Source organism: Drosophila melanogaster, chromosome 2R (assembly GCF_000001215.4).
Source record: "Drosophila melanogaster chromosome 2R".
Taxonomy (NCBI): Eukaryota; Metazoa; Arthropoda; class Insecta; order Diptera; family Drosophilidae; genus Drosophila; species Drosophila melanogaster.
In genome coordinates, this window is record NT_033778.4 from 6,860,364 (window position 1) to 6,885,097 (window position 24,734).

Sequence of the window (24,734 nt, forward strand, 5' to 3'; positions counted from 1 at the left end):
CCGCCGTCAAGGGGGTTCGGTGGGGGTCCTTTTGAGGTCCTGGAGAGGCGATACCTCTGCTGGTACTTAGCAACTTTAGCAAGGAGTATTTATTTAGCACGTGTTCCCACGTCCTTCTGCTCCTGGCACATTTGCTGCTTGCTTTTAATTAACAAATGCCTTCCATCGGTTTCGACAATCGTAGAGCGTTAATGTTAATAGAAGGCCGTAAACTTACCTGGATGCGGAAGTAGACATAAATTAGGCTTGGCCTTTACTGCCGCCGGGCATCATAATCTACTGGCCCATCAAAAGTCATGATTATAACTTGATTTGATAGCGGCTTTGGTCCAATCTGTCTGGATTACTGAAGAATGCACAATCAATGTAATTTTTGCATAAATGTACTACCCAAGTTACTACCAAGGATAATCACAGTACTGACAACTAATGCTGCAGTAAGTGCATATAGTGTAATGAATTGTCCTTGGAAATTCATAAAGTTAGGTGATGTCCAGCTGGTTTTTTGAAGGTTACTTTTAAATTGGTAGGAAAGCCAAATGTTAAACAAGTTACCAAGCAATTTCAAGAATGGATACATCACTTGACAAATGACTTCTTAAATGGCCATTTTAATTCATCCATTTGACGGCCAGATCACATTTCTAATCACATCGTGCAAAAGCCACGTAGAATAGAACATTTATTTAGGGAAGAACCCTTCACCTTTGCATATAATTTTTTTATGAACAGTTGGAGAAGGGTTGGAGGAAACTGTGCATTGGGTCTTTAAACAAGTAAAGCGCTAAAAATAAAACAACCTACACATTTAGCTATCATTGCTTTACAAATTCCATTACCCTAATCCGAAACCGACTGTTAACTTTTTTCAAGACCTCATTACCAAATGGAATACTTTAAGCCAGTACTGAAAGTTTGTTACGATTAATTACTAACTGAAATACTCGTACATCTCGACGCCGGCTGAAATTTATTGACAGTCTGAAAAACGAAATCTTAGTTCAAAGTTAACAAATGCATCTATGACTCAGTTAATAATTTGATCGAACTTACTTAATATAATTGATAGTATTTAATGTTGAACTCCGAATATCAAGTCCACGTCTGGTTGCTCTAGAGCAGCTAGATGGCCTTTACTGTTGGCTAACCAAGATGGCCCACAGCTACCGACTGCAACCGATAATCGCTGAAACTTGCAGTGAGTCAAATTGCATAACAAACATAATTTTAATTAAATCAACAACTTGGTCGGCAACACACTATATCATAATTGCCACGCGCCACCCACAAAAGCGCACTTGGCCAAGTTTAATTAAAATGTCAGAATCGTTGTACACGTAAATTGTAATTGCATTTTTTTGGTTTGCTCGCTGAGGTAATAATTACACACAACACATCGGCAGTATGCTCAAAAGCTGTTTAGGCAAAATTAAACGAATTTGCATATTCAATTGAACCGAACACATAGGCTCGGCAATGAATAACGCATGGATGAGCTTATTTCTGCAATTAAAAGTTGTCAATTAGTTTAAAGTGCAGCTGGTAAAAATTCCATTGTCGACTAACATCTACATATTTGAAAATGCTGCTAAAAGAACACACATTACGAAAAGAATTAGATACGAAACACCTCCATTATTAGCACCCAACTTCTTCTGGCATTGTATTTTGTTTTATTCCGTATCAAATTGTAAATTATTTGTATATAGAGTATTTATGTATGTATATGTATATAGTCTTCATTTTACAATGGTTGTGAATTACAAAATCGGTAGGTGTTTAATGACGCTGCTCTCGCCCTCGGTTCTCTAACAAAACTAATGAAAGTAAAATCAAATGAAAGAAAAGAAAAGTAAACAAATTTTTATAAAAATAGTTTCGATGGTTTCTTACTTTCTTTCTGATTTTGTTGCATTTATTGTTACTCTTATTATTTCAAAATACAGCTTATCATTAGTTTGAACAATAAAATTTTGATTACGAAAACGAATTAAGTCCGATGACCCCCATCACTTTCTTACTAAATTCGCTATGTTTGACACGACAATTTGCAGGGAAATGTGACTGATTAAGGGGGCCTCAGCTAGGATGAACAGTATCGATTCTATCAGCTATTGTCATGAAAACTTCCGGGACGTACAAATATACAGACGTTACAGAAAGGAGCTCGTACAAATTTGGTAGGTAGGTGTTAACTCTTAAGTGATTGAGGTTTAGTCTATGATTTGCCTTTGTTAAATTTACAACAATTTCATACTTGCGTAACAACAAGCCGATCAAAGGGCCGAGTACCTGCCCTTCGCTCTGCTTGATTTTGGGCGCAAAATGTAGGTAGTTCGTTAGGTTTTTTATATATTTTTGGCAGGATGTAGTTTTATGTTATGTTTTATACGTTAAGCGTCCAGGTCTGCTCGGTTATGCTCGCTTAAGTTCGATTAGATGATTTAGCTCGGCATTCTCTAACCCTATCTGTGCCACACCCGCACTCAACTGATTTCGCTAATATTAAATTATAAAAAATAAATAATCGAAACCATAATGGTAATAGACAATAAGTTCTTTTTCAATTCGTCCTCAGCGCGCTTTGTTGCAATAGAGAAATTAAGCGTAGCTACGAGCTTCTACAAGCAGTTCTCTGTCTCTCCTCCAATCCATTCCGCCCATTTTTATCAGTTCAGTCCTCGTTTCATTGCTAGACCTAGTCCTCGTCCTTTGACGTTCCGGCTGATGTGGACGCGTGGTCGTTGGCACTTTCACTGGCTTTGCCGTCAGACGTGGCTGCTCCCGCTGAAGCCGGCGCAGCATCGCTTCCATTCTTGTTGCGGGCGTCCTCCTTGGCCTCCAGAGCGCGGATGCGGTTCTCTTGCTTGACGATGATCGCCTTAAGTTTGCGGATCTCGTCTTGTATGGTGCGCAGGTCCTTTTCCTTTTGAAGTGAACCAATAAGTTAATCATACAACCGCTGAAGGAGTGCAAGTACTCACCGATAAAACCGCTGCAGGCGGTCCACCTTCGCTAGCCTCATTGTTATTTCCGGACGCAAAGTTGCCGCCGCCCGCGCTGCTGCTCGTTGCACCGGAGCTAGCGCTGTCGCCTCTAGGCTTGTTCAGGATGTTGCCCGCCTTCTTCGCTGGTAGCGATTTGTTTACCGACGAGGACACGTAGCCACCCTGTACAATGGAAACGCGATCCTGATTAGGCGGGTAAGAAAATCTGTTCGTTTCAGAACACAACAAACAACAATGAACACAACGACAAGCGCCACGCGCATTCGCGTGCGTGTTAGGGCCAAGTGTGCATTTATGCGGCGTGTTACTGTATCCAATAGGAGACTTTAATAAGTTAGCTAACATTTAGAATACTAAACCATTTTAGATCATTGTGAATACTCTTTATTCCGGTCGTCACTAAAACATTCTTAAGATGCCTCGTCTCAAGTGACATTGTACAACGGAGAACGAGGACTGTAGTCTGTGTATTGGAGTGGAATGTGGCTGGGCGGACAAGGCACAAACGTAGATAACGCAGAAAAAACGTAAGTAAAGCAAGCGCAGGCATCACACGCTGGTAGGTAGCCACCGGCAAATGCTGGGAGTAAGCTTTAAACGGAACTCACAAGTAGCTCACTTGGAGTCCTTGTGCTAGCAGACAAAAGCAACTGCAAAAGCCGTTGGAATACATTGTAGAAGGGGCGTCCACAGTGGCAGCGACTGCCTCATCGACTTCGAGCCGCATTGCCATCTGTGGACAAGCCCCGCTGGCGCACATGCTGATATATATCCTATATCTTGTACGCTCTTATCGCCGGCGGAATGGTTGGCAGTGTGGCCGAACCGTTGCCGCATTCGGCGGCGAGCGCTGTATTCGCAACACGGAATAAAAGTCTGAGCTGCTTCTGCACCTTAGCCACTTACTTTGAGCGAAAATGTGATCGGATCCGCATCCTTGCCATCGATCCACTCCTCCGCGGTGATGGCAGCGTCTTCCGCTAGCGTATCGGGGTAGAGATCCTCCTGGAAAAGATCCGATTTGCGCGGCACAGTCATCGAGATGACCTGACACAGACCGTTGTTGTTCATGCGATAGAACTTGGCGACCTCGCAGGTGGTCACATCACAGCCTCGCTTGGGCATCAGACCAATACCACGCTGCGGCTCTGTAGTCTGAAACGTGTTTATGTAGTGCACAAAAGGAGGTTCGGGCGTTACCTGTTCGATGAGATTTTGGTTAGATAATATTCATATGTAATATTGTAGATTTACTTGTACTAACCTCGAAATACCGAATGACCGAGTCACCTTTTCCACACAAGTAGATCATGTTCGTGTCTGCGTCGTAAAGAGGGAACATTACGCCGTTGGACGTGTCCAGCTCCACCATGACAATGGGTTCGTTAAGGGCATCCGGTGCGCGCAGGGAGTACTGACGCTCCGAGCTACGGTTGAAGCCTGTGGTGAAGATCAGACCGTGACGTAGGAAAATGGCCCTCGTGGCCTTGGAGCCCTCATGACACATGGCTTCGCTCTCCAGCTCGGCAGTGCGCGGATCGTAGATGCGGATCTTTTTATCCTTGCAGGTGGTAACCAACTTAGAGCCATCCCAGTTGAAGCAGGCGCTGTAAACGATGTCCGGATGGGAGTCGATGTGCACGAGGATTTCACCAGTGCCCACGTTCCAAATCACGACCTTCGCAATACAGAGAGTATAAGCATGGGCTTCTGAAGAAGTGTTAGCATTCGCTCACCTGGTTATCGGAGCCGGCGGTAAGCAGCACGTTGAGCGCAGAGGGATGCCACAACACCAGACCCACGCGACGCTGGTGGAAAACCAGGTCGACCACGGGTTCGGTGAGTGTTCGCGACAGCCCGCCATCGGGGATCTGCCACACTTTGACCACACAGTCCTCTGAGCCGGAGGCGATCACGTTGTCGTTGTGGGGGCACCAGGCGATGTCCAGCACAGGACCCTTGTGACCGCCCACCAAAGGGTGGTCAGCCGCAATGCGACCAACCTGAAAGAGTCCATTAAATTTCAATTAGCTCGATACGCCACAGTAAATTTTTATAATTGATGGCGACTAAGTCATGAGCAGCAACCATTGCAAAACTGCAACCTCGCGACCCATTAGCCCAATTCCTGAATTATTATTTATAGCCGACTCCGACTGCACTCGGTTCTGCTATGTTCGCTAATCTGCCAAGCAGGCAATTTATAATTGTAAACTTCATGCCAATTGCTTCCGAATATGGCCCTAGAATTATAGAAAATTGGAATGCCGAATAGCTCCCATCGAAATCTATATATTTCGAAGCATATTATAACAAATAGTAATGGTAAACTATTTCAAATTTAACATTGTTATATATTATTAGATAATATTCTTTGTTCATCGCTTTCAATAAATGTATTAAAATGTATCATTCCAAAAAGTTTCTCGAATGAGTTCCATGAGTGTAAATCTATTTTGGTTTTTTCAAGAACTTGTGCTTGTTCTTGCCTACACTTGCCACATGCGGCCAACCTTGGCGACTAGATGGATCTCACTCATCATCCAGTGCCCATAAAATAAGTAAAATAGGGCGTGTGAAAGCCGCTCCACATAGAAATCATCACTTAAAAAAGCGGCAACTGCTTAGAGTGAAAAAAACGATCGCTTGCCGCGCGTTTTGCATACAAATTTTTGTTTCAAATGGAACGACCATCGGTGTACTTCCATATATGTTTTCATCAAAAGAGGAGCATCGGAAGATTAGGGGAATGGGTGCTTCTGCTGCCCACACTATTTGCTGGAGCTGCGCGCAAAACTACAACTAAACAGAAGCCCGAATAGCTGAATCTGGGGCAGGACGGCCAAAAGATTTTGAGATTGAAAATGCAATTTAGTGGAATACAAACAATTAGTTTTTAGCGGAATAAGTCGCCGAGCTGAGTGTGCATTTCGATGCAATGATTCGCCCGAATATCATTTTTGTATTCATTTAACTGGCTGCTCCTCTGCCTCTCTCTAAAATTAGACGATTTGTTTGTCATGTTGGCTAGTGGCCAAATTACAAAAGTGCGCCAGCTAGCAGTATCGCTGCCGCGGTAGTAGCAGAATCTATAACTATTTATAAACACATGTGAGATTGGGTGGAGTCATGCGAAATCCGTCGACGTCACTCGCGACGTGGCAACAAGCCCGCAAATGGCCGCAAACTTTATGCCAAAAGGGCGCTATAAATAGTTGCCCATTGTCTTGTTTAAAAATACCCCACCAAGCTGGCCGCGTCGGGGCAGACGCACGTAGACGAGTGCAACTATAATAGGTCCGGTGGCGCACTCACTTTGTTGTGTGGCAGGACGATGAAGGCTCCGCCGCCCGCCGACTCTACGATAATGGCCAGGAACTTGGGATTCACCGCGCAGAATGTGGAGTCCCAGCTGGACTTGGATACCCGTATGTTGTCGTAGCACTGCTCCCGCTTGAGAGCCTGTCCGTAGACGTGGCGGAACTTGGAGCTGCGCACTACGCGAAATGACATCTTGATGCTGCAGTGGCTTGGGTCAGCGATCAGTCCTGAGCTTCTCTACGTCTAGCTCTGAAAAGAAATGAGACGTACGAAGGATAGTTAGCAATGTAGGGGAATTTCTTACGCGTTTGGTATTTTCCACCCTTTGCCCTTAATAACAAGTCTTCAAGCGAAATCGTTTAGCCGTATTCTTTCCGCACCTGAATGAGATATGAAACCCCTACTTTTTGGCAGAGATTTGAACACTCATTTGATAGGTTTTGTTTTCTACACAGTTCTGTGAAACCTGAAAATCGTGATCTTAGCCTTATCCGAGTTCTGAGCGACGCATAAACCGACCGAATAGCAATGTTATTCGCTTTCAGCTTCGCTCACTTATGTGTTAGCTTAACGCGTTTTTCTTTCACCGCGCTTCGCAGCCTCGATTAGTTCAATAAATTTGCATATGCTAATTTCGCTTGTTGCGAAAATCAATGAGCTTTCCATTCGCAGCTTGCTATTGACGCGCTGACTTTGTCCGCGAGAGGTTGCATCAAATTGCTTATGGCATCACTAATGTTGGCGACTGAAAGCGCCGGAAACGGCGGGAGGCGCCTAGAACGCTTTCACCTGCCACTTGGCAACTGCCACATTCGGGTCCACTTTCGTTAATGAAGCGCCAGCCGGAACGTGTCGAACTATCAGTTTTCCATACCCCTTTCTTTCAGGATGACATCATAACGCCAAAATAGCCACTCCAGCAATGAGTAGCCTTCCAACACGTAAGTTATGGCTGAGCAAACCGATCCCGCAGGCCAACCTAAGCCCAAACATATACCTAACACTCCGGGAGACTTCTAGATAGCTACGTGTTTGAAGCAGAATTCATTTCTGGGTTGGGCCGAGCCCGGCAGGCTTCCACTCCGAACAGCTTTCGTTTTTAATCAGAGAAGTGCCATAAAATTATTTGCCTCTTTTGCCTCGTTGCTTCGTTTTGTTTTGCTCAAAGATATTCATATTTATTGCAAGCACTAAACTTTGTCATTGACCCCTTTAAACTGGCCCCAAAGCAGACCCCAGAATTGATTACTTTCTACGCTGTCTGTTTTTGGCCACAAGGTGAGCCCCGGAGGGCTTTGTTCTTGGGTGGGTGTGGGTATCGACATGGCCTCTCCACTGATAAGGAAATATCAGCTCGGAGTTGGCTAAACACCACAGAGATAATGTTAAGTGCTACGCCTATGTAGTCCAAAACGACGCCGAAATGTTTGCCACCAACTGGAAAATACTCCTAAGCACTGTACCCGGAATATATCTATCTATATATATATATATATATCTGCGGCGTGTGTATGCGTTGTTATTTATGTGTTTATATGCCAAACACCTTCGTTTGCAGGCGGGAAAATTTTTGTTTCGCGGCTGAAGGTCAAACTTATTAATAGAAAATTAAATCATCTTAGGCGAAATGAAATTTTCATATACAAACACAGTGCACGATGCTCAAAGCAGCGTTGTAAATCGCATTTGATGTGTTTATTTATTTCGTTGGCATCGCTGGCACCTGCCATGCCTGAGTTATCATAGTCGAGCCACCCCCATCCACTCCCACTTCCCCGATCGATCATAATTGCATTCGCAATTCCGCTCGCAATGGCCAAAAAAGTGGCCTCTTCTGCGCTTAATCAACTTGACCGTCGGTGGTTTTATCAGCGGACCACTCAGCGATTAACGGAAGTGTGGGTTCAAGAAAATCGCTGAAGAAATGAAAATCTTTGAAGAACTCATTCCCGACGCCCATTACCCGGGTGGTGTGATTGAATACCCAGCATCACATTGCATTCCATTCTTTACAGTGGGCCCCAAATGTAAGGCTGTTTCTGAAGATATTCGAAAGGAAATTAAGTCAAAGGTTCAAATTAGTACCGGATCTTCAAAACTCACATTAGATGGAAGTCCACAATCTACCTAGTTATTGTGTTTAAGTCTAGTATTATATTTATTCACAATAGATGTCAAAGGTGCGAGCGTCACTAGTTTCTCAAATTGTTCAACAGTGTTTTTCTTTTCTTCTAAAAACTCGCTTGAGTACATTCGGAAATTACCTATAACCTGCGATTCTGATCAGGAATATATTCTTCATAGGGTCGGAATCGTTGCAACGTTTTCGACGAATCAGAATAAACTTCTCTATAAATGAAAGGTATGTATACCTTAATAACAATGAAATGGGGTTAAATAACATAATGATTTTGATAGTATAATTAGAATTAATAGAATTCCGTTTGAAAAAGGTCTTGAAAAAGGTCCTGAGTCAGATTTTGGTTCTAGGAGGCGTCTCTGCCAGAATTAGAAACAGGCTGTTGCTGAATCATTATTGAAAAGTAACCAACTAATCCGCACGCCACTTAACCAGCGGGTGTCAACCAACTTTCAGCAGCGACTGTCTTGTAATCGCGTTAACCATTTGACAATGGGGCTGTTGTGGGGCCCTCCAGCAATTTGTGTTGAAATCGCGAGAGATGCAACCGTCGCTGAATTGATGCGAATGCGATGGTCCAGCGATCGGGGACTGGCCGAGAATTGACTTAATGCTTGATTGCAAATCTTGCCGCTTTGTCGACACGTTGTGTTCACCGGCCACTTCCGTTATAATGACATCTCTATTCCCCAAGTACACTCGAAAAAGAATCTATTAAATGTGTAGGACCACATGCCATCATGGTTTCCGGATTAAAGTAGCTACAACTGATAGTTCAAACTTTTCCTAAAGCATAGGGCACAAAACCATTCTTGTATAGACAAAACTGTTATTAATAAATATGTATTAAACATACTCCGCTTAACTCATGTGTAGAGTTATTGGATATGGAGTTTTGTAAACTCAAGTGCTTCCCTTTAACGTGTCACCACAATTACATAGAGGCAGGTGGTTTAAAACAAAATTAATACTATATAATTATGGATTAAAACTTTGTCTTGATACGTGAAGATATCAGACCAGTTGTAGCTCAGTCAGGTGTTATCAATACGGCATCATACATTGTATACATATATGTTTGCGTTGCGCGGCTTGGTTTTGATTAACTCGTGGTATCTTTTCTTCCTGTGCACAGCTGCAGCGACACCTAATCAGCTGGCCAATGATCAATGCCACATGCATGAGTCACCCCTGATAAGGGGCCCGCTGTTTATCGGCTGTCGGCTGCACTGGAAACTTTCGCCGTTCGCCTCATCTCGACTGGATGGTGAGGTTGATGGCGATGATGATGATGATGATGTCATTGATGCAGGCGCAACGTCATTGGTTGTGCAGCTCATATACATGCACATACACACACAGGCGTGTGTGTGTTGAAGGTTCATCAAACTGATTGCAGAGTGTGCGTGCCTGACGGCGATTAGCCAAAGTTTTTGACAAAAAGCGCGCAAGTGTCGCGGCAGACTCACTGGCTTGCAGCACAGTGGGTGTCGTCGCTGTACGAGTGAAAGTGGAACTCTGCTGCTAAAATTAACCCCATGCATATGCAGTGCCCCACCCGACACCCATCACGTCCCCTCGCCATCACAAGTGGCGCTGGCTTTTGTTGCTGTCTTAATTGCCGCTCGTTCTTTTTCTCCCCAGCTCCCCCCACTGTGACCGCCATCCGTTTGTTTCTATTTTTCCATTTGCGCTTAGTCAGACCGGGCGGCAATTGTGAATGCCTGTGCACCCTAGAAATTCAAAGTACATGGATTTTTTTGAGACCGAATGGGCGAATAAAAGTACCTTTCCCTTTTAAGAATTACACATTCGATGCCTAACTATAGCCCTGAACGCGTATTCCAGGTAAAACGATGTCTACCTGATTAATGTGAAACGTGAAGCACTGAGAAAAAATTATCCCGGGATTTTAGAAAATCACCTTTTATTCTCAAACGCTATAAAGACGAGCAATTGAACAAAGAAGACTTTTCTTACGTCTAGAGATATCCATGTAATATTCATTTTAGAAAAGTTAAATCAATGGTTTTAGAAAAGCTTTCAAGAAAATTTTTTTTCTTTATATGTATGTTGCCATTACAAGAAAAAGAAAAATCCGTAACTAATGTACACTGATGCTTAAATGGGTGGAGATATTTTGAATCAATGACGGTTTCCTAAAATCAAGGTTAATTTTATTCTAGGTGTAGTCAAGTAAAAGTTAATTTATCCAGATATGGCTTAGAAATAATAGATAAATCACCCTATGTAGGTTTTGTAGATTAAATTCTAAATTAAGGTTTTGGGCTTTCTTAAGCATTATTAGCGATCTATATTTTTCGGTTCCAAGTCTATGATGATGATAATTTCTTAATTTAATATTAGTGGGTGGACTGTAAAACTCCAACTTCAGATGTTCCTTCTATCCAAAAGGGTATTCAAGCAGTGGCTTCCCAAAATTACGTGCTTCCTAGTTCTTTTCGGAGGTATTGCCGCCAATTGGCGTGTCCATTGCCAGTCTAACTGGCGTTCATACGTGCGCCTGTTTTGCGATCGTCGAACAGCTGTTGTTCGCCGAGTAATCGCGACATTGGCTGACGCATAAACGCGATCGGCGTTTGGACTCGAATGTGTATGTGTGTGTGCTTCATTCCAGTGCATTTCTCATATTTTTGTCACTAATTGGTGTTGGCTAAGTTTCGCTTCTTAACCCATTTGGGGAGCAACCGAAATAGCTGTGCGTGTGGGCGTATGCTGTGCGCTCTCTCGCTTGCTCGCGCGCACTTTGGAAGACACCTCTGGAGGTCGCTTGTTTTTCACACTTGCTCTCGCTCGCACGCACGAAATGAACCGTAATTGTGGACTCGGGCCCATTGGAAGCCACGTTTATGGCTAGCCAATATTCCGAAATTTTAAATGCCAGCTCATTTTGGCGCCCTTTGAGAGCACACCCCCTTCGACCATCAGTAACTTGTTGCTTCCACCAGCAACAATTGGCACAGTCTCTCCCCCTTTTCCTTTCTCCCGCACTCGGCCACTCTTCCCCGCTCTCTCGCTCACGCGCAGCGTAAACAAGTGAGAGCCGGAAAGGAAAAGCCAGACAAATTACAGCGAAACGCAAGGAAGAAAAAACAAATACCATAAAAAAACAATTAATACAATCAAGTGCGAAACAACAATTTCGACTGCGAGTTGTTTGATTTCATTCGCTCGTTTTTGCAACGTTTTTCGGCACTGGCGCTGCCAAAGACGCTGCTGCTTGGCTCTCTTTATTCCCTTTTTTGGGTGTTGGACTCATATAACACGGTGAGCGAGCGGGAGAGCTGATGGCGAAACTTTTATAGCGGTACTCTTCACATGCACTGCGTTCGCCGCTCCGCTCGCACAAGAAAGCACGCACACCAGCGCACGCACGCCACACTCGGCGCACACATGCTCACACGCACACACACGTATGGTCGCAAGGCGGCTGTCGCACTTATTTTTTTACCGTGATTTTTAATGATTTTGTAATACGCGCGTTCATTACTTAAGCGCCGCATTTGCATCGAGCACTCGCAACGTCACCTGGAAAATGCGCAGCTTCAGCTGACACCGAGCTTAAATACTCATATTCCGCAAAAATACCGCTGTGATTCATTGCAACCGCTTTGCTTTTGCTTGACATTTAATGTGGCGGCACAGAAGCGGCCGCAAGAAACCAAAATACCACCACTCACTTTATCTATCACTCCACTCACTGGGGCCAGCGCATTCAGCGGGATTCAACTAGAGATTTTGCACACGACTCCGGCTGGAAACTTAAGGCACTTCTTTTCAGACTTTTCAGTCAGCAGAAAGACGGGACGAGTACAAAATGCCGACGAGAGCGCGCTGAGCATCTAAGAGCAAGTTCGACACTGTTGTTCGAGGCAAGTTGTTGATATCAGCGCAGTTCGCGTTCACGTTCACCGGGCGCTGCGTTCATCCGCGTGGCGTTGCCACCTGGGCCGAAACTGCCATGGAATTAGCTAGATCCAGCTATTGTTTGTGTTGGGCTGAAGGCTCCCAATTGGACAATTTTTATTGACCACTTAAATAAATATAATTGCTTATTCAATATCTATTATCATTTAATTTCTTATCTAAATCCAAGTCCAAGACAGTAAAATATTTTTTAATTATGTACCAGCAGAGCTGTCGGAACTAAGAAAATCGCGAAAACATAGCAACATTGTCTGTCGGTGGCCGCATGCATCCCTGACGGGGAATATGGTAGCCCTAAACAGCTGACTGCGCGGGTCTCATTTGAATTTCGGGACCGACTTCTTCCGGACCTGAAATATTTTTAATTTAGCTGGAGTTTTGTCAAGTGCGGAAGGTGTATACCTTTCTCGGGCTTTATCAGGCATCGTAGCACCTCTACAAAAGGATATTCTAGCAGCACCGCCACCAGCGCTGCCACGAATTGAGTGAGTATGAACACGCTAAATACGTTGCACAGCTAAAATGGTGATAAAGTCAATTGGACCAAAAGTTTACATATACATTTGTACATATGTAAAACCCAAAGATAGTAATACTACCAGAAAGAAGCTGGAGACGTAGACCGGTTGTCTAAAATTGCCCGCCACTGTTCTTAGGACGACAATGTGCCAGAGAAACGACTGAAATGAGATTCTTGCCAAAGGGCGAAACGCCGGCAATGTGCAGAAATCGTAGGCAATGCCTATCGTAGATTCGTGAGTGACTTAGTGACTATCATTTAAACCTGTTACCCACCTCCAACCTTGCGGCACATGAGGATCACGAATCCTGCGCATATTAGCACCCACAGGATCTTGTGGATGCCCGCATACAAGGCTAGCCATAGCGATGGCTTCGCAAAGTCCTGTCGAATAAAGATGTAGCCGGAGAAAAGGACTCCCAACGTGGCCAGCACAAGCAGCCACATGGCCAGATCGTACTTAAGATGACCCAGAAGTTCTACATTTCCAGAACGCTGCCTAAGGTAAAAATGACCGCACAGAAAACCAAACAGATAGCCACCCAAATTTGTGTAAAAGGGCGGATACATTTGGTAAAATGTGTCGGAATGTCGGAAGTACAAGTAGCGATATGTTCTAGGGATATTCACTTATCATAGACTGAAAAATAGATCGATATTTATAAAAACCTACTCCGGACGAATATGGTAGATACCATCCAGCTCGAGAACGTAGGTCAGTACAGCAGGCACTGCAAAGGCAAGTGCTAAAAGAGTTGTGTAGATTGTCCTTGTCAGCTTGGGATGCCTAAAATCACAGAGGTATTTTTGTAATACTACAAAAAGGGCAAGGGACTCACTTTTTGGTTATAATAATTACTATAAGGAAGAGCTCGAATAGCTGCATGTCTGCTCCTAAGTACCACGTCTGATGGGAGCACTATAATGCAATTAGGATGGGTAAGGTGGCTTAAACTCAAGTTATCCTTTCTGAAATACCGAAGAATTGTTTTAATAACGTACACTGTCTTCCAGCATGTGGTTGGTCACGAAAAACACGTTCTTCCACCAGTTGGCGCGACAGAAGACCCGTTCGGCCTCCGTAAGATGTCGCCAAAAGGGTCCGTTTTGAAGGCGCACCAGCAGTGTTCCATTGAACAGGATGAGAGCGAGAAGCGATGGCAGAAGTCTAAAGTATCTGTAGGAAAACACTCGAAAGTACACAGCAATGCACTCAAGCGTGCCAGTCTTGGGTTGAATCTGTTGGCGTTTGGTGAATTTCACGTAGAGAAGGAAGCCGCTCATAACAAAAAATATCTGGATGACCAGGCTGCCGTTTTGAAATATTGAAGTCTCGAACCGGAACAGGAACTGTTCGAAGAACTCCGGATTTTCTATTGGAACAGTCATAAAGACCATAAGCGTGTGGCCCAAGATCACTACAAATACGCCGATCACCCGAAACCCGTCGAAAAAGCTCACATCCCGCGAGAAATCTGAGTTATACGGCTCAACCAATCGATGATAATTTCGAACCACTGAGAAGGATGTAAGGAGTCGCTGTCCTGGAGGCATACCGAAATCAACTTGAGAGTTGTCTAATTCTGTAGTTCATATCCACTTACGTCGATCCATTAGTGGCTCTCGATAAAAACTTTCTGATTTTTGCGAGTTCATCTTGCTCAGGCGATAGTCAAGGAAAGACGAACACAAAGTTATAAAGAGTATAACTACCAGAATACCATAAAACGCCAAATCAAGCAAATCTAAGGAAATAAACTTTACGCAGTGCTCCACATACCAAAAGCAGAAAATAACAGTACAATAGCTGTACAGTGCAAAGTTTTTAGAAAGTGCAACTATAGCTTGTCAGCAATAAACTTAGCCCTACTTACCCATCTTCAAGTCCTTATCCGAGGCCGAGACACAGTACTCGATAAGGCTCCGAGTTCTAAGTGAAAACTTCTCACTGAACTTTTGGTTTAGACAGCCTTTCACAACCTCTTTATTAAAGAGATCCCTATCTGAATTCATTGCATCCCGACGGTGTACCTTATCGTAGTAAGATATAAGTTCCTTATCCAGAATTTCTTCTTTCTCGTACTCCCTGAACTCGGATAAGTGATTGATTCTTTGCTTACAGCTCTCCAGACACACGCCCCTAAAAACGCGATCATGGCGAAAACGGTGTTTTGAGTCCTGTGAAACTTGGTCGATTTGGTGCCATAGAGCAGAGCTAGCATTGGGTAAAATCTCGACGTACACCAAACAGTAAGTACCAGCTTGATTATCCAGACAGAGATCGTAGTCATCAAGTTGGTACAGGGCAGGCATGTGTCTGTAGAGAGTTACTGCGCTCCCAATTTCACCTGATATAGTTCGATATAGGATTAAGTTCACGGTACTTACAGTTGAACGATCCAGATAAAAAGTGTCCTTGTCCCAGAGACAATATGGCCGAAAGAACACCTATTTCCAACCAGCGGAGCATGTTGCGTGTGTTTGGTCTAACACTTGAAGATCAACTATTGCGAATCTTTGCTCGATTTGTCTTACCAATTTAGCGATAGCGTGCTACACCGTCAAGCTTGGCTGCGTTTTCCAAAGATATTTCTATAAATTACTTCGACTTGACGAAATCACAGCTATTAAGTGGCTGCCGTTTATTTTATTTTATTGAACTTCAATTTTTTTTTTCATAGGAAGCTTCCTATTGCTTAACCCAAGTAGCGCCCAGTGAATATCGGCAGATCGTAATGGGTCTTCACGTAGAAAGCAAAAGGATGGTTGGCAATGAAGTGTTTGCGACTGAAGGCAGCTACGGCCATCACCCGCCATACTGAGGAGGAACCATGAAAACGAAGCAGACTTTTAGACATTTGCTTTTAGACTTTATTGAGGCTACGGCTACATGCTTGGTTAGTATAAAAATATTAAGTGTATATATAAGATCATCAATTGCGCACAGACTATAATTTTGTGAATCCTTATAGACAATGTAAAAGCTGAATATGCTCGTCAAGCCAGCAATATAGGACTGACCCGCTTGCACGTTAAATGAATACGAGACCCTCGAGTAACATTGTGGATTGGTTAGTATGTTTGCCTATTTAGAGTTTCTTTATGCTGCCAGCGAAGAGAGCGGTTGAGTCCTTGTTAAGGATGTAAAATGTAAATGGATGGTCGACATTGAAACGTATCGGATCCGGCTTCGGCATGGGCAGCGAAGTAAGGCTCATAAACATACCTGTGAATTGGGATTACATTGCATTTCAGTTCAATGGTTGTGATTGGTGGATTTTGATGGAGTGCTAACTTCAAAACTTATTGATTCTTCCCGCAAACAAAATAGTAGAATCCTTATTGATAATGTAATAGTTAAATGGATGCTGGACATGGAATTGGACGGGCTGCGGTTCGAACGTGAGCATGGAGGCGTAGCACATGACCATTCCTGCAAATGAACATCAAAGTCGTAGCTCAAGGGTTATATAACTCGAATTAGTAAGTGGCCAAACTGGTAATGGAGCAGATGCAATTTATTTCTCGTAATGTATGCCACCCAGGTATGCCGATAAATGGATTATCCCAAAGCTTCAGACAAATGCTTAATTTCCATTGTAAATAAATAGCTGTCTTTATTGTTTTGCCAAAGAATCAGGTACCATCACAGCTCATCATGCTCGCTGGAGGCGAAGGTATTTTCCTCGAGCCGCACAACTGAGCCCCAAAACAATGGCAGATCCTTCTGATGCACAAGGACATAGGTGAAAGGATGGTCGGCAAAGAACTCAATTGGTTCCTCAGGCGACATAATAGCGCGCTTCCTACGCACCGCCATGCCTGCAGGATGGGAAGAAGACAAGACAGACACGGATGAACAAATGGGACATGCACAGGATGATGGATGCCAAAAAATACCAATGACTTTGACCACTTACCCGTGGCGGCCGCAGCCTCCGTTCCCTCCTCGTTGACTTCAATGAAGGCCTTGTGTATGATGGCTGACACTTTCAATGGCTCCGGACTTTGTAGCATTTTTCCAAATTCAGCCTGATCGGAGAACATCCTTGACATGCCCAGCTGGAGGAGGTTTATATTAACATGAAGTCCATATCATTGCTTATGTGTTTAAAGTAAAGCTCACCTTCTGGAAAACCTCAGACAATTCCACTTGGAACTCTGCCTTGAACCTGGGCAATTTGAGCGCTACCTTTGTTTCGTACAACGACTGCGTGATCTGCGAGAGGGTCGTGAGGCGCAACTTCTCCTCCAGAGCGGGCAGACCCGTCTTGGTGTTGGGCAGTACGATCAGCATAGAGAGGTCTGAGTCCTTGTAGGGCAGTTCCAGAGCCATGGCATCTAGCGCCGGCAGATCGGCGTAGCGGAACCGCTCCTTTAAACTCATCATCGGAACCTGAACTGTTCGCTCCCCATCCAGGTGAAAGGTGTCTGGGCGGGTTAAGTGTTTGGCGAACTGGTGCTGCCAGGTGCCCTTGAAGTGAATGGCGTTCACAAGGACGAGTCGCGATTCGGAGTTCAATACATCAGCCGGCACAAGGTCCTTGATCAGATGGTTGGTGCGCTGCTCAACCCAATTGTTGATGGTGGCCGCTGCTTGTACATTTTTGGAAAAGTCCACGCTCTGAGCCGCCGAGAGGAACTGCTTGGATAACAGCTGATCAAACTCCTGGCGCAGCTGGTAGCCATCCATGACGAAAATCTTGTTGGCGATGCGCAAGATCTGACTGTCCTGGTAGGCGGCCAGCACCTGGTGAAAACTGTGTGCGATTTGCTCTGGGTCACTAGAGGCCAAGCCCAGTCCCTGGTCCAGCTGGGTAGCCGTCTCGTTTTCTGCACCCAGCCTGGCCATCGCCGCACAAGTCTGGATGGAAAAGGGCGAGAAGACGATGTTCTCGCCGGGCTTCTGCCCCGACAGCTTGCCGTACACGTTGATAGAGAAAAGGGCCAGCCGGCGGGCGAACTCCTGGTGGGCGGCGTCAGCCATGGTGACGTCAGCCGTGTGGACCGGTGGAAACGGGAAGAGGGCTAGGCCGAGCAGGGGGAGCAACCAGCAACCTGTAAGTATCCAAATCGACCGTGGATGAGGTGTGCTCGTTTTCATAAATTTATGTAATTGCAGTGTACTGATGAGTCACCTCCACAAACGGTGTTCACTATATCTCTCCGGTTGGCCGTTTCGCCGGGGATTCACTAGCTTGATTATCGGAAAGGGTAATTAACTGCCTGCTCCGACTGCTGGTACTGTTTTTCACCAGCGGCTTCGAGTGTGTAAATTAATTTCTTTTTATAAACCGGCTATCGCCCTCGACTTTTATAATGTGGCCTTTGAGCAACAACTGAATTCTCTCAGCGAGCGTACATTGTTTTTATACTCGCATATGCATATGTATTCCCCCACAAAACAATGATTTCTCTTCAGTTCGTGCTCCCAAACGGGTTTTTCTCTCGCCTGCCTTCGGTGTTCTCATTGATTTCACTCTTTACATCCATAATGCGTTTTCTTTCACTGGCTTTTTAAAGTCAAACTGCCGGATAACTCACCACATGGCACCAAACGATAATCCATACTCAGTAATTTTGCTTACAGTAAACCTAGTCTGCAAAGCGTACGTAATAGACTGGCCTGACTTCAGGTCCACACGATTTACTGCGACCTTATCAGCCAAAGCTCAGCTTGAGCTTGTTATTGTCTTCGACAATAATGGGATTTTTTCCGTTCCCTGATAACAGAGGAAAGCTGAAACTGAAATCATTCCCTACCTAAATTTGTTTATTATATTTTGCCAAAAATTCTAGGGAGAAGTCAATAGAATGAGTCAATAGAATCGAATAACACCCTTTATATACCTTCAAAGGCAGATTTATGTTATAATAATAAATAATAATAATAATAATAAATAATAGATAATTCCTACACGTTTAATGTGTCAAATGTTTAATAAGTAACTTAAGTGGAAGTACAATTTATTTCTCAACTATTTCCCACGCCAAAGATATACATATTTATTTTTCCTTTAGGTACATGTGTTACATTTTTCAGACTGCTCAACCTTGGTTGTGATAAAATGACCGGCAAATAGAAGGCCATGGGTGTTGTCCTTTATAGCATAGAAGAAAGGTCTATTAGCGTGGAATACCTTTGGAGGTCCTTGGCGCGCAGGCATGCTTCTAAATGTGGCAACCGCAGCTGAACAAGAAGTTTAAATTAGTTAATGCGAATATATACATATTTGAGTGAAATTTTTAATATTGGACTTGCTTAGCACCTCGTATGACATTCGTAAGAATATCCGGAGTACTAGATATAAGAGGCTTTCAAATTGCCAAAAGTTTTGGAACCTTTTTTTTTTGCAGGCTCACCCGTTGCGGCTGCAGCTTCAGTGCCCACTTCGTTAATCTCGATAAATGCTTTGTGGACGATCTGGGAGACAAAAAGGCTTTCCTCGGATTGTAGCATTCCCCCAAGCTCTGCCTGACCACTGAATATTCGGTTCATGCCCATCTGTGAGTAGCCAGGTTGCGTATAATCAAATTTCAATAACAAATCCATTTCAGCTAACCAGCATTAAAACCTGGGATAGTTCTTGCTGGAACTCGGCTGTAAAGCTAGGAATCTTCACATCCACTTTTTCCAGATTCATTGCTGATGACACTACCTCTAGGGAAATATCACTAAGTTTCTTTTCGAGGCTCGTGAGATTCGACTTCTCATCAGGAAGTAAAATGATCATGGCCAAATTACAGGCACTATAATTCATTCTAAGGGCAGTGGCTTCGAACATGGGAAGTACGGCAAAAAAGAAGTTCTCGCACACATGCATCATTCTCACTCTGGTAGGTCTATCCGATCCGAAGAAATCCTCTTCGCGGGTTTCTTTTTCATTGAAACTGATTGACCACTCACCCTTGAAGTGAATACCGTTTACTAGGCACAGCCGCGAGTCCTTGGTAAGAACTCTTGGACCGATTATGTCCTTGATCAGGTTGTTGGTCTGTGACTCCACCCATTTGTTGATTATGCTGGCAGCCTGCTCGCTGCCAAAGTCAATCTCCATTGGCTTGGAGCGAAACTTCTGCTCTAGTATGTGACCAAACTGCTCGTCAACTTGGAGACCCTTCATAACATATAGGCCGTTTGCCATTTTAAGAACCTGGCACTGTTCATAGGACTTGAGGACGACACCAAAGCTTTCAGCTACTTGCTGAGCTTCTAGCCCACCGAAACGGAGCCCCTCGTCCATCTCCTTAGCTGTAGCCGATCCCTCGGATGTTCCCATCCGCAGCATGGCCGCAGAGATGTGGATGGATAATGGGGAGTAGATGATGTTTAGGCCAGCACTTGCCCGGCACAAATGGTCGTGCAGACAAAGAGCGAATTGTTCCAAGCCCTGTGCGAACTCCTCATCTTTCATGATGAAGAAAGCAGACGATCTCAGGTTAAATATGTTAAATATGCGTCTACGATAGAAGAATCAGTGAGTACTCATTTTTCGAAAGAGATTCAGATTGACTTATCAGCAGTTTGAGCAAATATTTTAATAAGAAGCTAGATGAGCTATCAACACCATTCCAATTTCGGGTACGCCAGGAACTTCTCTCCGTCGAGAGCGCTTGCCACTTCAGACTCTCTTGGAATTTATCTAATCGAGTTGCAGTTCGTTCAGTTCTGACTTACTGCGATTCGCGGCGTTAGTCAATTCCGCGCAGTTTGACGGAAACCACGCTCATTCTCCGGCTGCCTTCCGATTGTATCCGTGAGATTGTTTTTTCCGGTGTAAGTTATCAGCGCACCCATAGGGTCAGCGACGCCCTCACCTGTTTCGCCGATCCAAAATAGCTTATCAGTGCACGTAGAGAAATTTATTGTTTCATGTCCACATTGATCGATGATTTGTAAATTAAAGAAATTCCGAAACTTACTTAGTAGGCTAAGTTACGGTAATCTAAATATGCAGTAATCCCCTCTATGCAGTAGAGGGTATTGTTAAATTTTAAATATCTGAAAACATCAACAACCTTATCAGGTGACGTGTGTTATTTTATCTTTGAATTACTATCGCGTCGTTTGCTATAAGGCAATTTGTTATGACGAAAGCAAGTTCTAGTTGACTTCACTTTACTTTCTACATCGGTTCTATTAAAAATATAATAGGGAATTATTATTATTATTTTAAAATAAATAGTAGCACCTAGTAGCAGTTGTAAGCTAATACGTCATTCTGGGATTTCGGATTTATTTTTAATTAGCATAGGCAATTTTGAAAATGTTTTATTTTATTAAAGATTGAATCCGAATTCGAAATTGTTCTGGATTGATCAAGTTGGCGCTTAACAGCTGGCGATAATGCCAAATGAGATAATGAGATTTGGCCCGAAAATGTCTTATTTTTGTATACTTATGTTACATTTAAGTATTTAAAAATATAAATTAAAACATATATTTTTTTGCCCAGATCGAGATGAGCGAACCCCAAGAAGGCAGAAATCAGTTTGCGCGAAATCTGATAGATGTCATTACCAAAGATGCCCTGCAACAGAGCAAAGACCCCCACATAAATACGGTTTTCTCTCCAGCATCCGTCCAAAGTGCATTGACCTTGGCATTTATGGGGGCTTCCGGATCTACAGCAGAGGAGCTAAGGAATGGGCTTCAGCTAGGACCAGGAGATCGCCATCACATAGCCCTAAACTTCGGAGAGTTCTGGCGCACGAGCTGTAACTACGGCGACAGGGGACCCGTGTTGAAGTCCGTGAACCGATTGTACGTCAACGATTCCTTGGAACTGCTTACCGAGTTCAACGAGATCGCCGTGGACTTCTTCCAGTCGAAGGCCGAGGCGACGAGGTTCGCCGATTCGGAGGGAGCTACGCAGCTGATCAACGACTGGGTGGAACAGGAGACGGAGCATAAGATCACCAACCTGCTTCAATCGGATGCCGTGAACAACGAAACGAGCGCCCTGCTCATCAATGTCTTGTACTTTAAGGGAAAGTGGCAGAAACCATTTATGCCAGAGACCACATCGATTGACCATTTCCACGTGGACCGGGACACTCACGTGCAGGTGAATATGATGTACCAAGAGGACAAGTTCCGGTTCGCAGAACTGCCACAGCTGAAGGCTCGAGCTGTGCAACTGCCCTATGATTACTCAAACATTCACATGCTAATTCTGCTGCCCAACGAAGTAAACGGTCTGCAGGAGTTAGAGCAGCAACTCAACACCGTGGATCTAGCCGATATTGACGCAGCGCTGACCTTGCAGGATGTCGAGATCTTTCTGCCCAGGATGTGCATAGAGTACGACGTGGACCTCAAGCAGGTACTTAATCAGGTAAGATACATTTAACCGATAATAGTGGCTTTGTTTTAATAACAATGTAATATCTGATATTTATTCTCAGCTGGGTATTACGGAAGTCTTCAGCGATAAGGCCAAGCTAGACGGGCTCTTTACCTCGCAAAGTGGCCAAAAAATCTCGGCAGCAAGGCACCGCGGCTACATCGACGTAAATGAGGCAGGATCGGAGGCAGCAGCAGTCAGTTGTAAGTGAAATCAGCTGCTTGCAACTCAAACTTGCTCGTACTAATCTCAACTCTGATTCCCACACTCAGTCATGAAGATAGTACCCATGATGCTCAACATGAACAAGAAGCTCTTCAAGGCGGATCACCCGTTCGTCTTTTACATACGAAACCCGCAGGCCGTCTTCTTCGCCGGCCGATTCTCGAACCCCAAGTCTGGATCTGGATCAGGAGAGGAGGGCTTGTCACGGGAAGGTTTCGATGCCAACATGTACAATGTCTAAGAACAGCAGTGAGACCGAATAGAACTCAGCTATGAAATCCCACTAGACGTCATTGGATTTCAATCCGAGAGAGCTGTGTGCGCAGTTCTCAGTAACGTAATGAAGTATCGCCAGTAGGTACATATATGTCCAGTGCATATATGAGCTCGTCTTGGCACTCGGCGCTCAGTTTACAGAGATACTTATCTCGGGGAAGAGTTCGTTGTAGACGGTCAAATGTATTACTTGTGTAAGTGGCGATCGCTTATAGCCAGTGAATTAAAATACAAAGCAATAAATTACCTATAATAACTTATGATTTAAATTAAATTCATAGAAAATAATAAAACAATATGGTGAAGACGTTTGCTATGGCATTAACTTTTAACTTACAAAGACTATCCGCTTTCGTTGAATTCGATTTGCTTTAGTCTGTAAAAGTAAAAAATATCAAGTTTAATATGCATGAACAGAATTTCCGAACGCTGAAAACGAATTGATAATTAACATCCCCAAACTAGGCATTTTCCTGTGGGTCACTTCAGTGGCATGTCAGACCTCCAAAGAGATCTACCAACTACTTTCCAAGAGCCATACAAACCAGAACCTCGTCGTCTCGCCCGTCTCCATAGAGACCATCCTTAGCATGGTCTTCATGGGCGCAGAAGGCTCGACGGCCAAGGAGCTGCAGAGCGCCTTAGGTTTACCATCGGAGGACAAAGAGGCGGTGGCAGCCAGGTACGGTGCTCTCCTCAACGATCTTCAGGGACAGGAGGAGGGACCCATACTAAAGCTCGCGAATCGCATCTACGTCAACGACCAGTACAGCCTGAATCAGAACTACAACCTCGCTGTGAGGGAACCCTTCAAGTCCGAGGCGGAGTCCATTAGTCTGACCAATGGCCCTGTGGCGGCCGAGAGAATCAACCAGTGGGTGCTGGATCAGACCAGTGGTAAAATCAAGGGCATGATCGATCCCGGCAGCATGACGTCCGACGTGAAGGCCTTGCTGGTGAACGCCATCTACTTTAAGGGCCAGTGGGAGTCGAAGTTTGACCCAGCTAAGACCAGAGCCTCCACCTTCCAAGTAACTGCGAACAAGAGTGTGCCCGTCCAGATGATGGCGCAAATGGGAACATTCAGGGCTAACTACTTCCGCGATCTAGATGCCCAAGTCATCGAGCTGCCGTACCTTAACTCCAACCTGTCCATGACTATCTTTCTGCCCCGAGAAGTGGAGGGCTTGAGCGCCCTGGAAGAGAAGATCGTTGGCTTCGCCAGGCCGCTGGTTGCCAAGGAGGTCTATCTTAAGCTGCCCAAGTTTAAAATCGAATTTCGTGATGAACTCAAAGAGACCTTAGAGAAGGTAAGACTCCGTCAAGAAAAACACGGTTGTGCCACTTTGACGCTCGATTCTATTTAAGCTGGGCATCCGAGAGCTATTCACCGACAAGTCAGACTTAAGCGGCTTGTTCGCCGATAAGTCAGGCGGCAAAGTCAGTCAGGTCTCGCACAAGGCGTTTCTGGAGGTGAACGAGGAGGGAGCGGAGGCCGCAGGTGCCACATGTAAGTACCGATTTGGTTATCAGCGTCGAATGTTGACTCCTATATACTCACTGTTCCCAATGATTCCCAGCTGTGGCCGTCACAAATCGAGCGGGATTTTCTACGTTCCTCATGGCCGATCATCCCTTTGCCTTCGTCATTCGCGATGCGAACACCATATATTTCCAGGGGCGTGTTGTAAGCCCTTGAATAAATAAAAACAATATTTAAATTTTAAATTAAAATTCCAAGCGGAGTGATTACATTTTAAGTTAAGGATCAATGTGGACAGCAGTCCACGTTGTGACGGAAGGGTAACGCAGCGAAGGTAGGTTGTCCAGTAGGTTGGTAATAGGGAGTAGAAGTGGTATTTTGCCAAAAATAAAAAGTGTAATGATTTCTGATTCTTCGTTCGGAAAAGTTTCAAATATGTTAATTTTAACTCATTTAAATACGCCAT

At 44.4% G+C, this 24,734-nt stretch overlaps 6 protein-coding genes and 1 non-coding gene across 26 annotated transcripts; 3 read left to right on the plus strand and 4 right to left on the minus strand.

Moving 5' to 3' along the window:
• Positions 1–1,637: 1,637 nt before the first annotated feature.
• Positions 1,638–12,355, minus strand: coro (Coronin). Of its 7 annotated transcripts, NM_001273813.1 has the most exons (8): positions 12,171–12,355; positions 6,324–6,578; positions 5,504–5,521; positions 4,745–5,011; positions 4,273–4,686; positions 3,915–4,208; positions 2,985–3,170; positions 1,897–2,926 (listed from the first exon to the last, which is right to left on the minus strand). In NM_001273813.1, the coding sequence occupies exons 2-8, from the start codon at positions 6,519–6,521 to the stop codon at positions 2,699–2,701; spliced, it is 1,605 nt and encodes a 534-aa protein (NP_001260742.1). In that variant the 5' UTR covers positions 6,522–6,578; positions 12,171–12,355; the 3' UTR covers positions 1,897–2,698. The 7 variants fall into 7 exon arrangements, with proteins under 7 accessions (NP_610242.1, NP_001260745.1, NP_001260744.1 ...); NM_136398.4 differs by lacking the exon at positions 5,504–5,521 and having other exon boundaries at positions 1,638–2,926; NM_001273816.1 differs by lacking the exons at positions 5,504–5,521; positions 12,171–12,355 and adding an exon at positions 7,119–7,161 and having other exon boundaries at positions 1,638–2,926; positions 2,985–3,191.
• Positions 12,356–12,632: 277 nt separating this feature from the next.
• CG9447 (uncharacterized protein) lies at positions 12,633–15,456 on the minus strand. Its single transcript, NM_136399.4, has 10 exons — positions 15,326–15,456; positions 14,812–15,267; positions 14,542–14,682; positions 13,940–14,481; positions 13,777–13,856; positions 13,611–13,724; positions 13,213–13,553; positions 13,017–13,159; positions 12,820–12,934; positions 12,633–12,767 (listed from the first exon to the last, which is right to left on the minus strand). Exons 2-10 carry the CDS (start codon positions 15,248–15,250, stop codon positions 12,712–12,714), a joined length of 1,971 nt encoding a protein of 656 aa, NP_610243.4. The 5' UTR covers positions 15,251–15,267; positions 15,326–15,456; the 3' UTR covers positions 12,633–12,711.
• Positions 12,786–19,725, plus strand: asRNA:CR44169 (antisense RNA:CR44169). Of its 2 annotated transcripts, none has more exons than NR_073846.1 (5): positions 12,786–12,902; positions 15,619–15,834; positions 15,910–16,008; positions 19,295–19,444; positions 19,496–19,725. The 2 variants fall into 2 exon arrangements; NR_073847.1 differs by lacking the exon at positions 12,786–12,902 and adding an exon at positions 15,075–15,187.
• Spn42Da (Serpin 42Da) lies at positions 15,543–18,564 on the minus strand. 11 transcript variants are annotated; one of them, NM_206037.3, is made up of 5 exons: positions 18,482–18,564; positions 17,064–17,995; positions 16,858–16,999; positions 16,233–16,370; positions 15,790–16,163 (listed from the first exon to the last, which is right to left on the minus strand). In NM_206037.3, exons 1-4 carry the CDS (start codon positions 18,504–18,506, stop codon positions 16,234–16,236), a joined length of 1,236 nt encoding a protein of 411 aa, NP_995759.1. In that variant the 5' UTR covers positions 18,507–18,564; the 3' UTR covers positions 15,790–16,163; position 16,233. The 11 variants fall into 11 exon arrangements, with proteins under 11 accessions (NP_995756.1, NP_995755.1, NP_995759.1 ...); NM_206038.3 differs by having other exon boundaries at positions 15,790–16,068; positions 16,164–16,370; NM_206032.2 differs by lacking the exon at positions 18,482–18,564 and adding an exon at positions 18,076–18,278.
• On the minus strand, positions 18,922–20,407 carry Spn42Db (Serpin 42Db). 2 transcript variants are annotated; one of them, NM_136400.3, is made up of 3 exons: positions 19,501–20,407; positions 19,301–19,442; positions 18,922–19,127 (listed from the first exon to the last, which is right to left on the minus strand). In NM_136400.3, exons 1-3 carry the CDS (start codon positions 20,350–20,352, stop codon positions 18,955–18,957), a joined length of 1,167 nt encoding a protein of 388 aa, NP_610244.2. In that variant the 5' UTR covers positions 20,353–20,407; the 3' UTR covers positions 18,922–18,954. The 2 variants fall into 2 exon arrangements, with proteins under 2 accessions (NP_610244.2, NP_001260746.1); NM_001273817.1 differs by having other exon boundaries at positions 18,922–20,407.
• A 224-nt stretch (positions 20,408–20,631) lies between these two features.
• On the plus strand, positions 20,632–23,044 carry Spn42Dc (Serpin 42Dc). 2 transcript variants are annotated; one of them, NM_001259225.2, is made up of 4 exons: positions 20,632–20,714; positions 21,394–22,275; positions 22,346–22,487; positions 22,557–23,044. In NM_001259225.2, the coding sequence occupies exons 2-4, from the start codon at positions 21,400–21,402 to the stop codon at positions 22,748–22,750; spliced, it is 1,212 nt and encodes a 403-aa protein (NP_001246154.1). In that variant the 5' UTR covers positions 20,632–20,714; positions 21,394–21,399; the 3' UTR covers positions 22,751–23,044. The 2 variants fall into 2 exon arrangements, with proteins under 2 accessions (NP_001246154.1, NP_610245.2); NM_136401.5 differs by lacking the exon at positions 20,632–20,714 and having other exon boundaries at positions 21,285–22,275.
• Spn42Dd (Serpin 42Dd) lies at positions 22,917–24,510 on the plus strand. Its single transcript, NM_001169596.3, has 4 exons — positions 22,917–22,979; positions 23,251–24,095; positions 24,154–24,295; positions 24,366–24,510. Exons 1-4 carry the CDS (start codon positions 22,967–22,969, stop codon positions 24,482–24,484), a joined length of 1,119 nt encoding a protein of 372 aa, NP_001163067.1. The 5' UTR covers positions 22,917–22,966; the 3' UTR covers positions 24,485–24,510.
• The last annotated feature ends 224 nt before the right edge of the window (positions 24,511–24,734 follow it).

Coding starts and splice junctions, on each gene's coding strand:
- Spn42Da (NM_080216.3), bottom strand. CDS start 18,506: ATGGATTATCGTTTGGTGCCATGTG. Junction 17,000..17,063: donor TGTCTGAGGTTTTCCAGAAG/GTGAGCTTTACT, acceptor AACCTCCTCCAG/CTGGGCATGTCAAGGATGTT. Junction 16,760..16,857: donor GGAGGCTGCGGCCGCCACGG/GTAAGTGGTCAA, acceptor CCCATCCTGCAG/GCATGGCGGTGCGTAGGAAG.
- CG9447 (NM_136399.4), bottom strand. CDS start 15,250: ATGCCTGCCCTGTACCAACTTGATGACTACGATCTCTGTCTGGATAAT. Junction 14,683..14,811: donor GGATAAGGACTTGAAGATGG/GTAAGTAGGGCT, acceptor TTATTTCCTTAG/ATTTGCTTGATTTGGCGTTT. Junction 13,554..13,610: donor ATCTACCATATTCGTCCGGA/GTAGGTTTTTAT, acceptor GAATATCCCTAG/AACATATCGCTACTTGTACT.
- Spn42Dd (NM_001169596.3), top strand. Junction 24,096..24,153: donor TCAAAGAGACCTTAGAGAAG/GTAAGACTCCGT, acceptor ATTCTATTTAAG/CTGGGCATCCGAGAGCTATT. Junction 24,296..24,365: donor GGAGGCCGCAGGTGCCACAT/GTAAGTACCGAT, acceptor AATGATTCCCAG/CTGTGGCCGTCACAAATCGA.
- Spn42Dc (NM_001259225.2), top strand. CDS start 21,400: ATGAGCGAACCCCAAGAAGGCAGAAATCAGTTTGCGCGAAATCTGATA. Junction 22,276..22,345: donor TCAAGCAGGTACTTAATCAG/GTAAGATACATT, acceptor ATTTATTCTCAG/CTGGGTATTACGGAAGTCTT. Junction 22,488..22,556: donor GGAGGCAGCAGCAGTCAGTT/GTAAGTGAAATC, acceptor TCCCACACTCAG/TCATGAAGATAGTACCCATG.
- coro (NM_001273816.1), bottom strand. CDS start 6,521: ATGTCATTTCGCGTAGTGCGCAGCTCCAAGTTCCGCCACGTCTACGGA. Junction 4,209..4,272: donor CGGTCATTCGGTATTTCGAG/GTTAGTACAAGT, acceptor CTCATCGAACAG/GTAACGCCCGAACCTCCTTT. Junction 3,192..3,914: donor CGATCACATTTTCGCTCAAA/GTAAGTGGCTAA, acceptor CCGCCTAATCAG/GATCGCGTTTCCATTGTACA.
- Spn42Db (NM_136400.3), bottom strand. CDS start 20,352: ATGAAAGATGAGGAGTTCGCACAGGGCTTGGAACAATTCGCTCTTTGT. Junction 19,443..19,500: donor TATCCCAGGTTTTAATGCTG/GTTAGCTGAAAT, acceptor GGCTACTCACAG/ATGGGCATGAACCGAATATT. Junction 19,128..19,300: donor TGAAGCTGCAGCCGCAACGG/GTGAGCCTGCAA, acceptor CTTCTTGTTCAG/CTGCGGTTGCCACATTTAGA.